This window comes from Serinus canaria, chromosome 5, assembly GCF_022539315.1.
Source record: "Serinus canaria isolate serCan28SL12 chromosome 5, serCan2020, whole genome shotgun sequence".
In the NCBI taxonomy this organism is placed as follows: Eukaryota; Metazoa; Chordata; class Aves; order Passeriformes; family Fringillidae; genus Serinus; species Serinus canaria.
Genome location: NC_066319.1, coordinates 11975234 through 11987812, shown reverse-complemented (window position 1 = coordinate 11987812; position 12579 = coordinate 11975234). Strand labels below are relative to the sequence as shown.

The following is a 12579-nucleotide window of genomic DNA, read 5'->3' as shown; positions in this document are numbered from 1 at the left end:
TGTGTGAGCGCCCGGCCCGGCCCGGCCCTGCAGCAGCCGAGCCATGCTGGGAGCGCTGTAGCCGAGCCGGAGATGGATGGTGTCAGCAGCAACAGGAACATGTCTTACAGTAGATGGAGTTACAACAGGTATCGTCTGTCTTGTTTTGGTTTGTTGTTTTCTTTCTTTTTATTATTTTTTTAAATTTTCTCTTCCTGATATTGTAAAACCATCGCGCTGTTTATATAAACCGAGATGGAGAGCCCTCTTCAGGGAAGCAAAACCCTTTACTGATGCTGCTTTTCCAGTCTTGGGACACCCTGTGTTCCCAGTAACTCCAGCAGCGGTGTTTGGTGATATTTAGCAGGTGTTTTTCTGGAAACCGGGGTGGGAGTTTCCCCTGGGGTGGGTGGCCAGACTGGGGGTTCTCCCAGCCCTGAATGCAAATGTTCCCCAGGCTCTCTCCTCCGAGCAGGACTCTGAGATGCACTGATCACCTCAGCAGTCGCCCAGACTTCTGAAAGGTGGGCTGTAGGAACTGCTGCTCAAAGCTTTCCACAAATATAAACTAAAGCTTGAGAAATGGAGGTGGCAGGGAGCCAGGATGTGGCTAAGGAGTGATGTTTTCAAGTAAGTGCTGTGTGCAGCTCGGGTACCACAGAGCTGAGCGGGCTGAATTTGGGAATATTTCAAATTCAAATTTGAGATATTCCCACTGTGTTTCAAACCAGCATGCATGCTTTTCCTCTTCCTGGAAACAGAAGTGTATTGTAGCATTCGTTTTGTTTTATGTGAATCATGGCTGTGACTGACAGGTTCTTCAAGCCTGGATCAAGAAAAAAGAAAAAGGTACAAACTTCATACTCTTTTTGTGGTTTTTTTTTTGTTTGTTTCTTTGTTTGTGGGTTTTTTTGGTTTTTTTTCTGTGTAAATGTTACACCTGAAATGCTAAGCATAAACAGTGTTAGCATCTCAATCACCACCACAAGCCTCCACGATATTCTGGAGAAATAGCCCTTGGAAGTGGTTTTCAGTGGTTAACCAGGTATCCAGCATTGCCCACGCTCACTGGATGCGTGGGTATGTATGTTTTATACGTGCATCTAGAGAGTTTCACTCATTTTTGGTGCATTCCCACTGCCTCAGCCATAAAAATACAGATACAGTGGTGCCAATGGATCACTATTTTCTTTAAAAAGGAGGTGTATGTGTTTATGTGTATGTAAAACTGAGTTATACAACAAGCTGTGATTTCATGTGTGCATTGTCCCATGCAGAGAATTCTTTCCATCTGATGGCACATCCTCAAAGAGCAGCAGTGAGACCCTGAAGAGCTCAGTCTGTCCCATGCAGCTCAAATTTACAGCACCTTCAATATTCTTACCCTACAGTAAACAACCCAAACATTTCACAGAAACTCCTCTTGGAGGTTTTCTCCTGGTGCTATCACACTGTGATCTAACCTTATGTATTACTTGCAATCCATCTCTCCAGTTTTCAGTCTTCCTGACCCTGACAGAGAAGTCACTCATGAGTGTTCATCAGCCTTCACCTGGGAACATTCTGCATTTGTATGTCTACCCTCCTTGGCTCTCCTACATCATCTTGGGGCATAAATACAATATTTCAGTGCCCAGACTGGTTTTTTGGTGGCCAGTGTTCAGATTTGGGGATTTTTCATAATAAATCTAACTATATACTGTACATATATATACACACACATATTTCAGTGCTGTGAAGATGAGGCAGGCTGAGCCTGCCCTTCCACACCCATCTTGTACCCAGGTTCCAGGCAGGAGAAGGAGCTAACTCCCTTTTATCCCAAACCCTGGTGGCTGATGCTTGCTTTTGGATCATGTCCCAGCTTTGGTCTCACTCACCAGTGGCCACAGGAGTCCCAGTGGCTCTAGGGGTTGCAGCTCTGTGGCAGAGATATGTGGGACAGCCCTGTGAACAGCCAAGCACTGTGTGAAGGCCAACATCTTTTTCTTGGGGAAAAAGAGCATCCAGGTACTCCTCTTGTGTTGGCATCCATGAATCAGCATTGCAGGAATTGAGGGACAGGGCCAAAGGAACAGGTGCTGGCTCCCATAAACACAATTGCATCCATAATTAAAAAAGAAACCAGGTATCATCTATGAAATTAAGCTGATTAAACAAAGGGCTTGGCCTTTGGACTCCATAAGATTCATGCAGGGATGAATGAATCCCATGGAAATAAAGGGAGTTGCTGTGTCCCTTGTGTGTGCAGCTGGCAGGTATTTTTCTAATGGGGTTTATTTGACATTGGTTGTGTGCCTCACCATTTGGCCCTGTGATAGTGGTCTTCCCCTAAGCTTGCTGCCCAGGATATTCCCAGGCTGTTCCTGCAGATAATTTGTGCAACCCAGAGCAAATCCAATCACTTGACTGTGAAACTCGGGGCCAGGGAGCCCTGTTGAGCACCGCTCCCCTCAGCTGCTCTCCTCACCAAGGGAAAGCTTCCCCCACTCCCCGCCCCAGCCTAGACCAGTGTGTCTGTAAGAAAGAAGCAGGTACAGTTGGAAAAAGCTCTTACTGATCACATTTGGCATTTCCACAGCTGGCTCCAAAAAGCTGGCCTTATCTTGTGCACATTTTTGCCTTCCTCCCATTTTAGTGCTGTTGTAATTCTCTGGTCACTCTGAACACTGCCAGCTGAAAGCACAAGCAGCAGTTTAAACAAAAACTGGGGATATTTGATGATCCTAGGAACACTTGGGAACTCTGGGTTCAGATGGCTAACTTCTAGAGTAAAAACATCTTCTCTTTCACTTTCTGCCCTTGGTGACAAGCTGTTTATAGGACAGTTTATATTCAGTTTCTGTTTGGCTTCTTTTCCTCTTGAGCATCACGCTGCCTGCGGTCCCTGGGTGTGCAGAAATGCTCATCTTGCAGGGCAGAGTGAAACTTGTTCTCTTTCAAGCTTCCAGTGTTCAGCCAAGCACTTCCCCAGCTTTCTTTGGGAGCCCTGCAGGCCCTTGCTCTTGGAGATGTTTGAAACCTCCTTGTGTTGGTGCTATCTGCAAATAGAGGTAGCAGGTGGAGGTTTACCCAGTGCTTCTCATCATTCCCAGGTGGAAATGAAAGTTTAGAGAAAAGAGACCCTAATATGATAGGAAGGTGAAAATAGGGAACAGTCTTTGGCTGCTATGAAGAGCCATTCTCATGAGCTGGAACACCTGAGTCCTTCCTAGCACTGGTGACCAGATTGTCAAATGTTTAAACCTCAACATCACAACCTAAATTTGACCACTGAAGGTCAAAATGGTGCTCACGAAGGCTTGAGGGAGCTCCGATACCATTCATGTAGTTGAATTCAATTGAAGGCACAGTTAGGACAGTGTACAGAATTCAGTCAATCCATAGGCACAGAAGACCAGTTTGAAATCAAATAGATGGGCAAGTACTGCAGAATGGGAATATGCAATCCACATCTGGAAAAACTGCAAGGAATCATTGGTTCTCCATGATTTTGCAAGGTTTTTCATGAATCAGTGGACTGTGCTTAGCTCTCATGGCTAGTCCAGAAGGATTTCTTCAGGAGCAGAAGTTTTGCAGAAGGAACGGGTAATCTTCACATCATACGTATGCATGAACAAAGATTTTTTTTTTACAAAAAAACCAACAACCACAGCAAAATACCAGATGTGAAGTCATCCCTCTTTTCTCACATCTCTTCCTGACATCAACACATCCATAGTTTTTCCACCCTTTTCTCTCTCTGTTTTGTCTCCAGACTTACTTTCTATTTCTTTTACTGGAGGACTTCAGTGCAGCCATCCTGACCTCAGTAATTACCACACTATGAGTGATAGAGGTTTTATCCACCAGCATTTGGAAGTATATTTTGGGAAGCCTACTCTCAGAATGTTTCAGCTGTTGCAGACAGTTTGAAACTTTTTTCAATTGATCTGGATCTTTGTTCTATTCTGAATATCAGTGTTGTTTTTTACTTCCTTTTGAAGCTGCTATTTCTGGTTTTGCCTTTTTTAGCCTGTGTTAAAAAGCTGTGACAATGCATCTGGGTCATGGAGTTGGAGGGTTTCGATCTTAGATCTCTGTTTTTGAAGATTTTTTAGACTCCTCTGTCTTGATTTTTCTGGGACGTGCTTTCATCAATGAGTAAATAGGGCTGTCCTCCAAACTTCATTCAAAAGAGTTGTCTTAGTGAAACTTAACTTTCTTTATCCTTCTCTCCTTTGAAGCAGCATCTGTGAAATCCTGAAGCATGTACAGGTTTGCTGCAGTGAGTGCACTTTACACCAAAGAGCAGCTCCTCTCTATTTGCAGCCAAGGCACCCTTCTCTCCTCTGCCTTCTTGTGTCTTCAGGTGTTTCCTCCTGGATGAGGTTCCTTTAAAGCTGTAATCACTGGACAAAGGATCTGGGAGGACAAGAAGAGAAAGTTGCTCTACGGGTCAAAAGGAGAGGTAGAATCAGCCAACCCTCAAGCGAAGCCAGAATAAAACATTCCTGTAACAGATACAGAAATCCTTATAAGTTTATCAGTGTTGTGCATTTAGTTTGCTGGAATTAGGTTCTTTATTTTTCTTTTGTAATAAAGCATCTTAATTTCAATTACATAGGAGAAGGTAGAGTTTGAGAGTGATGTTTCTTTCCTTAAGCCAAGGCACTAAGAATGACCTGAGGCGAGTTCATATGCATCCTCCCATGCTCAAGGGTGAATGTTTTGTGTTGGCTGGCAGCACGTCCTTGGAGTGTGTGAATCCTCCAGAGACTTGTGACAGCCTTGCAGAGAGGTGTGAGAGAGGAAACTTCAACTCCTGCTTCCCTGAAGAAGAAATTTTAAAGCTTCTTAAACAGAAGTAGCCTGAGAATATAAATTAAACCTACTGGGCTCATGTACAGCATGAGAATTCTAACAAATGTAAGAAATTCTTCACTGAAAGAGTTGCAAGCACTGGAACAGGCTGCTCAGGGAGCTGGCTGAGTCTCCATCCCTGGAGATATTTAAAAGCCATGTTGTTGTGACACTTGGGGACATGGTTTAGTGGTGGACTTGGCAGTGCTGGTTTAATGGTGGCTTTGATCTCCGTGGTCATTTCCAACATAAATGATTCTGTGGTTGGTGCTTGGAGCAGTAAAAATCACAGCCAGCAGCTCAGTAGTGAGAGTGAAGGGTAAATTTTTAAAGGAAAGTCAGTGCTACATCTGGTATTTGGTTTATCTCTAGTAATGTTATATATCCAGGTAACATAAGCTAGGAATTTTCAGTAAGAAGGAGAGAATCACTTGAGTCTTAGCTTGCAGTAAAAATTGACACAGAATACATACATCTTTTGTCAGTATGGTTATAGACCTCTGTTAAAGTTCCAAGGTCTCTGCAAAGCTTTGTGTTTAAATCCTGCCTTCAGGTAGTCTCTTGAACCATAAAGATAACTCAAGCATTTCTTCAGGATAGAAGGAGGAATAGGAAACCAGCAAATCTGTCTGTGAAGAGTGATGTACCACAAGAAATGGCATGGGATGTTCTATAGGAAATGCTGCTGTGGGTCTCTCATTAGCACTTTTCTCTTTCCTTGCTCTGTGGTCTCCTCGCACGCTCCGTGCGAATGCCTTTTGTTACCATGTCTAAAAGACACGTTAAGTGCCTCATCTCTGGTGCTGGAGCATGGAATTGTCACTCTCTGCTGTGCCTGCATCCATGCACAGTGCAGGGAAGACAGAGCACTGCAGCTCTGAGCTGTCAGATACTGTTCGTGCTCTCGCTGCAGCTCTCAGCGTTAGATTGTATCGGAGAGAAAAATCAACCATGTCGCTCGTGATCTGCATTATCATAAAAAGAGAACCTTTTCTCTCTCCAATGTGTAATTTGTGTGAATGCCACTACTAATGGAAGTCTGAGGAATAGTGTTCACGGCTGAGCACCAACAGAGATGGTTTTCCCCTTCAGAAATGAGTCAGGAAGAAGAGTCATCCCAGCTGTTGACACAGTGGGGTGTCCATTGAGATGACCAGGCTGAGTTCAGCCAGCAGCCACCTGTGTTTGTAGAAGAGGGATGTTAGCCAGTGCTTGGATATATCTGAAATGCTTGAATGCTGAGGTCAAGAGCAGGGGAAGATTCCAGGAGCTTGTATGAAAACAAAAATGCTCCCAGAGGAGTACAGGTCTTTGAGGAGCTAATTGTCAACAAATCAGCTCAAAATCAATTTTAAAAGTAATTCTTAAGTTGTAATTTGTCTCTAGAAGTGTACTACATAGGTGATCAGGCAGGTAAGTCACCTTGCTTGAAAAAACCCAATATTATTCTTTTTTTTTTTTTTATGAGCTTGCTGTGTTGTGTGCTTGATGTGTTAGGGTCCTATTATTGTGACAAACTGCCAGGCTGTGTCAAACATCCAGTTACTTACTTACCTGTCTGGTAAATGTGCCAGCTCAAATTCCTCCACCAATTTGTCAGTCCTTAGGGAGACAAGATCATGCCTAGATGTAATTCCAGAGGCAGTGCTCTTCTGTTTTGGAAACAGTCCAGTTTGTTTTGAAGTTTCACTGTTTCACACACCCCCAGCACCCTTCTCCTCCACGCTGTGCATTTCTGCTGCCTGTGAACACAAAGGGCTGTTTGGAGGGTGGAACAGTTCCTCATGGCCCCTCCAGGCACAGATGTCATTGATATTAATGTTGGTCTTTTCATCTGTTCTTGAGGAATTGTGTGAAAGCTCACCTAGATTCACTCTTGTCTTCACAGAGTTTGCTGGCCATCCTTTAAAACGTATTTCTCACAGTGAAACTTTTCCAACTTGAAAATCCTGCTTGAAAATCCTGCTCACACATCTTCTGCTGGGACTCCTGGAGTATGAAAGCTAATTCCTTACCATGGCTTTTCTAGATATGGTCTCCCAGGCTGTTTTGCAGAGCTGTAACCTAAAATCCTGCTGAAAGCCCGGGAATTTGCTTGGTTGGTGAAAGAGCTCCCAGAGAGCTTTCTGAGGAAGGCTGTGTCAGGAAGAGGTCTGGAGGGATTTGGCAGGAGCTGTCAGTCAGAGAGTCAGTCCAGGAGAGACTGGCTCCACACAGGCTGTTTTGCCTGTCTGCAGGATGCTGTGGTTTCTAAGAATATAATTCCATTTTTGCTTCATTCCTCACTTGAATTTTGTTCTTTTTTAACAGAGTACTATTGAAGTACGGCTGAATGGGCTTTCCCAAACTGACGTTTCTGCTTAAAGTTAGTTTATCCCTCCATCATATTTATTGTCACCTTAGGTAGGAGTAAATAAAAGTGCTCTGCTTTTTAGTATAATTTGGCTAGTTTAAGGAAGAACAATGAAACTTGGGCTTTGTAACGAGGTCTAGTAGAATGGAGTTATCATCTGGATTGTGAAACAGTGCACTCAGACTAGAAAAGGTTTTTTTGGTAGGAAGGTGCAGATGAATCAGAAGCAAGAAATGAAGAGAGAGGCCAGCAGGGAAACTGGGAGCTGTTCATTATGAAACACTGTAGAGCAGCTGAGCTGATTTTTATGTACATGTGAGGCACTGCTGTGACAAAGAATGACATATGTGGTCAGTGGATTTGGTTGGGTTTATTTAGGTGAGTCTGAGTAAATCTCAAAGGAGCTCAATTGTACAGAGCAGATTTCTGCAGCAGCTTTCTAAATAATGAATAGTTTATAGCCTTGTCTTACTAGCAACAAGTAAAGGGTAAATGATGAGAGGGAGCTGGGAATCAGTGGGATTGGAGCGGGACTCCAGCGTGTTGTGTGAACAGAAGACTTGAAGGTCTTGGCAGTAGCTTTCTTTCCATGGCATTCTGTGCTTCAGCAGGCCTAAAACCTGGACACTGATGGGTAAGTGTCCCCTTCTCTTGGAAGCTTGCTATGGTTTTCTCCCCAGCTGTGTTCTTTAGTGTGGACAGATACCCTGCCACATTTCCCCAGTAACTGCATTACCCACATCATCACTTCAAATTTCACTTGTATTTTCACCTTCAAAATATGCTGTATACACTTTTGTTTTTCTCTGGCACGCTTCATTTTTCTTCTCACCCTCCTAGAAATCCCTTGCATGTATTTACTTAGCAAGGATTTTGAAATTCAGTGTGGGTCACTCATGCAAGAAGCAGAGGAGCCAGCCTGGGCTATGAACCCTGTCTCTGAGGCCAAAGCCCACTTAAGTCCCTCCTTACAGCCCTCCTGTTCTTCTGCTAATCACAGTAAGAGGATTACCTCCAGGAGTATGGGATGCTGGATACTACAGCCAAAGATGTTCATATCAGACTCTGGGCTATTTTCATTCATCCTTTTGCAAATGTGAAATCATTCCTGAAGCAATGCGTGTACTGAGATCCAAGGAAATTGTGCTTGGAATTCAGGTGTATGAACAGCAGGGAAAGGAGCTTTGAACTAAAAAATAAGAACTAGTTTAAAATCAGAGCTGAGAATTTATGTTCCAGACTTGTTGAAAACTAGAGATTTTGATTCCACTCTCCACTTGTATTTGGTAGTTGTATTACACAGATGTTTGCTTTCACTTAAGAAAAATAATGAGCAACCACACAATATTATACTGGGGTTTTTTTCCAATGTCTGAATTATACCTTAGGTGAAGGTGCTCTCCTCCCATCAGCTTTGGGTGCAGGTGAGCTGCTCTTTGCAAGAGAGCTGAAGCTAAGCCTCAGCTATTTATGTTCATAAAAATGGGGCTGAGCTTTAGACTGACTACAGGGATTATTAAATATATCATGTCAAATATGGCATCATTAAGTGCAAATATATTACTTTTTATCTCTGAGAATGAGAGGGAAGGTGGTGATATTTTCCTGATATTTACTGTCTCCCCTGGGCATCAAGTCTTGGCTGCAAATAAGGCAAGAGGCCCTGCTGCCTGCAGCCCCACTCTTTGCTCCTGGGGAAGTGAAGCCAGGATTTGTCCACTGGGCATCCTCCTGGCCAGGCTGGGCCTGCAGGCATCTCAAATGTGCCTGGGAGGGAAACTGAAGCTCAGATTTGGTGATCTAACTCTGTTTTGTTCACTGTCATGTCTTTATGATACATTATATGCATTTGATTCATTCACTGGGAAGTCTGCATGGACTAATAGCTTGGTTTAAAATGTAATTCAAGTGAAATACCTGCAGAAGCATTTTTTTTTTCTTATCCCTTGCAGTGAGGTTTTCCTGTTGTCTTGGATGAGCTGTAGGTTTGTTAGCATAAAGCAAAGAGATGTTAAGAGTCCAAAGAAACCTTGCTCTTAGGGTGGGAGACAAGGATCTGTTCCCATCTTGGTAAACAAAAATGCACTTGTTTAGGTGCAAGTTTCTCTGTTAATTAACAAGTGTGAGTGCTCTGCAGTGCTTCTCTGGCCATCTATGTGGGGCATTCCCACCCAGCCTGGGGAAGCTGTGCTGTGGGAACAGCCCTGGATTGTGGGTGCAGGGTGAGGCTGAGTGCAGTTCCTGCTATGCTAAACTCTCTTGATAGAGGAAGGTATGCATTTATCTTTGACTCAATTTGATTTTTTTTTTTGCATTGATGATTATCTTCCTGCTAAAAATCTCTTTTTGCTTTCACCTTGCCCCTATTGACCGTGGGATCATCTCCATGCTATGAAGTATGTGCCTAAATCCCTTTCCTGTGGTTCTCATGAATCATGTGAAGAACAACATTGCAAAGAATATTGATTTGCATCTTATCCTTTACCTTCCTGGCTGGTTATTTGGTCCAGACTTTGTCACAAAGAGAAGCTGCTGATATTTTTATGCATATATTCTTCTGATGTACTGTGCAGCATAAAAGTGCTTGTGCCTCCAGCAGCAGTGTGATGCTCCAGCAGTGGTGTGAGGCTCGAAGTGTATTTGAAGTTCTGGCTTCTTTACTAACAACTGCTTTTTTCCTGCAGTTGTAATGTCCAGGTTTACCTTTTTGATGGCATCTCAGTCACAGTGCAGCTGTACAAAAATTCTGAATTCTGCACACAGTAAATGAAGTATGAACGTTTCAACATAAATGCTGGAAATACAGAGAATCTTTTTTTCTTTTTTTTTCATTAAGTTTCTCTTCACCACTCTTGTGTAGGTAGTTGGCAAGTCAGGGTAGATGACTTGGATAAGAATAGGTATGGAGAGAGGGAGTAATAAAACAGATTATTTAGCAGAGAACAATACTAGAGCCCTTTAATGAGCCTCTTCTGAAATATCTCAGATTGAGTCTTTTAATATGGTGCAGAAATTATGCAAAAAGTTTTCTAATGATACCTGAATTGTGTCCACGAGTACTGTCAGCTTTTTTCATGCAAAAGTTACCAGAGATCTATAAATTATAACTTATGCACCATTGTAACTTAGGCACTGTCAAGTTTTTCTGTGCACAAAGTACAGCAGAGTTATAACTTTTCTTTTCTTTGAGGGGAGACAACTGAAAACCCCATCCTTGTGCAATGAGCTATTCAAATATATGCTCAGATCCTGATGTCTGTGATATGGGGAGATTCTTCTTAAATGTTTGTTAGTCTGACCTAAAATTCACGTTTGCCTGGATGCTGTGCATGAGGCTTTGCTAAATGAAAGAAAAAGAGCACAGGTACCAAAGAAAGGTCTCACTTTAGAGGTACTGATTGTTTAAATTTGAGTTCAGCTTTGTTCTGGTTACAGCCTTGTGGGCTGACATTTAACTACAGCCCCAGATGGGCTTATGAGTACTTCAGTCTATGGATGTAAAAAAGAAAATAATCTATAATAGAAGACATGGAACATGGCTAAGGAAACAAGAAGTGTTACCCAGCAAGTCTTTGGGAATTGGATTGCTGACATCAACCAGCTACTCTCCATCTTTTGCTCACCCATGTGTAGGAGGGGTGTTCCTTATTGGATCTTGGAAGAGGGAAAGTCTCTAGAATTAGATGTGAAGTTTACTCCATGACAGTCCCTGAGAGCTGCCAGTGTGCTCCTTGCTCTGCCATCTTGTTTGTTCTGTGACTGGGAACTTCACCTTTTCTTTGAGACTTTTCAGACACCCTCTGGACATTCTAGGAGACTTTTAGGGCCACTAGATGAGGTTTTTATTAACCAAATCCATATTCTTGTCCCTTGAAATACTCTTTAACAATACAGGAAGTTTAGAAAGGTGGTTTGTTTACTTCCATCTCTTTCAGCTCCTCTCCTTTATATTCTTTTTTTTCCTGCTACTTTACTGTCTTGTCTCTTCTTTGCAGTTTTAATGCAGTTACATCCTTGGCGATGACCATAATAAAAAACCCAAATGGGTATTATTTTTGATTCACCTGAGCAGTGGACAAGGCTAGAGAAAATGAGGGAGGATCTTCACAGCTTTTCACTTCCCTTAGCTGTTTCATGAAGGATGCAACTGCCTGCTGTATTAAATCGGTGCTGTCTCCTCGATAGTGCATTATCTGAGCACTGGCCAGAGAAATAGGAGCTGCTATTTTGAGGTATTTAATCACATTCTGAAATGTTATTACGGTGTGCTGGTTGTGCAGTGAGAGCACAGCTTTGCAGAGCTGCGAGCCTCGCATGTGCAGTGGTAGGTGAGCAGCCAGGCACCCCTGCAGCACAGGAAAGCCCAGCTGAGTAGATGGAGAGGAGCCCTGCCAAGAAGGACACAGGGATATAACGATGGCTGAGAGGCTGGACATGAGCCAGCAATGTGTAAATGTGCACTTGCACCCCAGAAATTCCCCAGATCCTGGGCTGCATCCAGAGCCCCGTGGGCAGCAGAGTGAAGGGAGGGGGTTCTGTCCCTCTGCGCTGCTCTGGTGAGACCTCAGCTGCAGCTGCATCCATCTCTGGGGTCCCAGCATAGGGAGAACAGGGACCTGTTGGAGTGAGTCCAGAGGAGGTCACCAAGATGACCAGAGGCATGGAGCACCTCTTCTATCAGAAAAGGCTGAGAAAATTTGGGTTGTTCGGTCTGGAAAAGAGAAGGCCTTGGGTGACCTCACTGTAGCCTTCCAGTGCCTGAAGGGAGTCTGTAACAAAGATAGAGAAGGACTTCTCACAAGGCCATGCAGTGACAGGACACTGGGGATGGCTTCAGAATGAAAGAGTTGATATAGATTGGATATTTGGAAAAACATTTTTACTGTGAGGGTGCTGAGGCTCTGGCAGAGGCTGCCTAAAGAAGCTGTGGATGCCCCATCCCTGGAAGAGTGAAAGGTCAGGTTGGATGGTCTAGAGTAAAGTTTTCCTGCCCATGGCAGGGCAGTCAGAACAGGATGATCTTTAAGGTCTCTTCCAACCCAACCCATTCCATTTCTTCTGTGGTTCCCCACGTAGGAAATTATGTGGGCAGAGGTGCTGATGTCCTGCCTTTCCTCTGCCCACTCTCAAAATACCTATTACCAAAGGGGCAGAGGGAATAGGGAATCTTCCTCCCAAACATCCATCCAATTCCTACTCGTGAGTTCAGCTGTGCTAAGCTGATGTAGCTCCCCTGCCTCACATCCTGCACTTGCATTCCTTTTTTCCCTCTACCTGCCTAAATATATCGTATTCACCTGCCTTGCTCAGTGTTGCAAGACATAATTCCTTCCCATTTTTAATTAAATCAATCCCAAAGCTCTAATTAATGGAATAAACACACCTTTCTATTTGCTGGCTTAAGA

The 12579-nt window shown here is 43.5% G+C and overlaps 1 protein-coding gene across 3 annotated transcripts in view; it reads left to right on the top strand.

The window, feature by feature from the left end:
- Positions 1 to 12579, top strand: part of TUB (TUB bipartite transcription factor) — a 138384-nt gene continuing 125805 nt past the window's right edge. For all 3 annotated transcript variants that reach the window (XM_018907908.3, XM_018907906.3, XM_050975375.1), the window contains exon 1: positions 1 to 128. In XM_018907908.3, coding sequence (XP_018763453.1) covers positions 73 to 128 — 56 coding nt within the window. In that variant the 5' untranslated portion in view covers positions 1 to 72. The remainder of the gene's footprint in view (positions 129 to 12579) is intronic.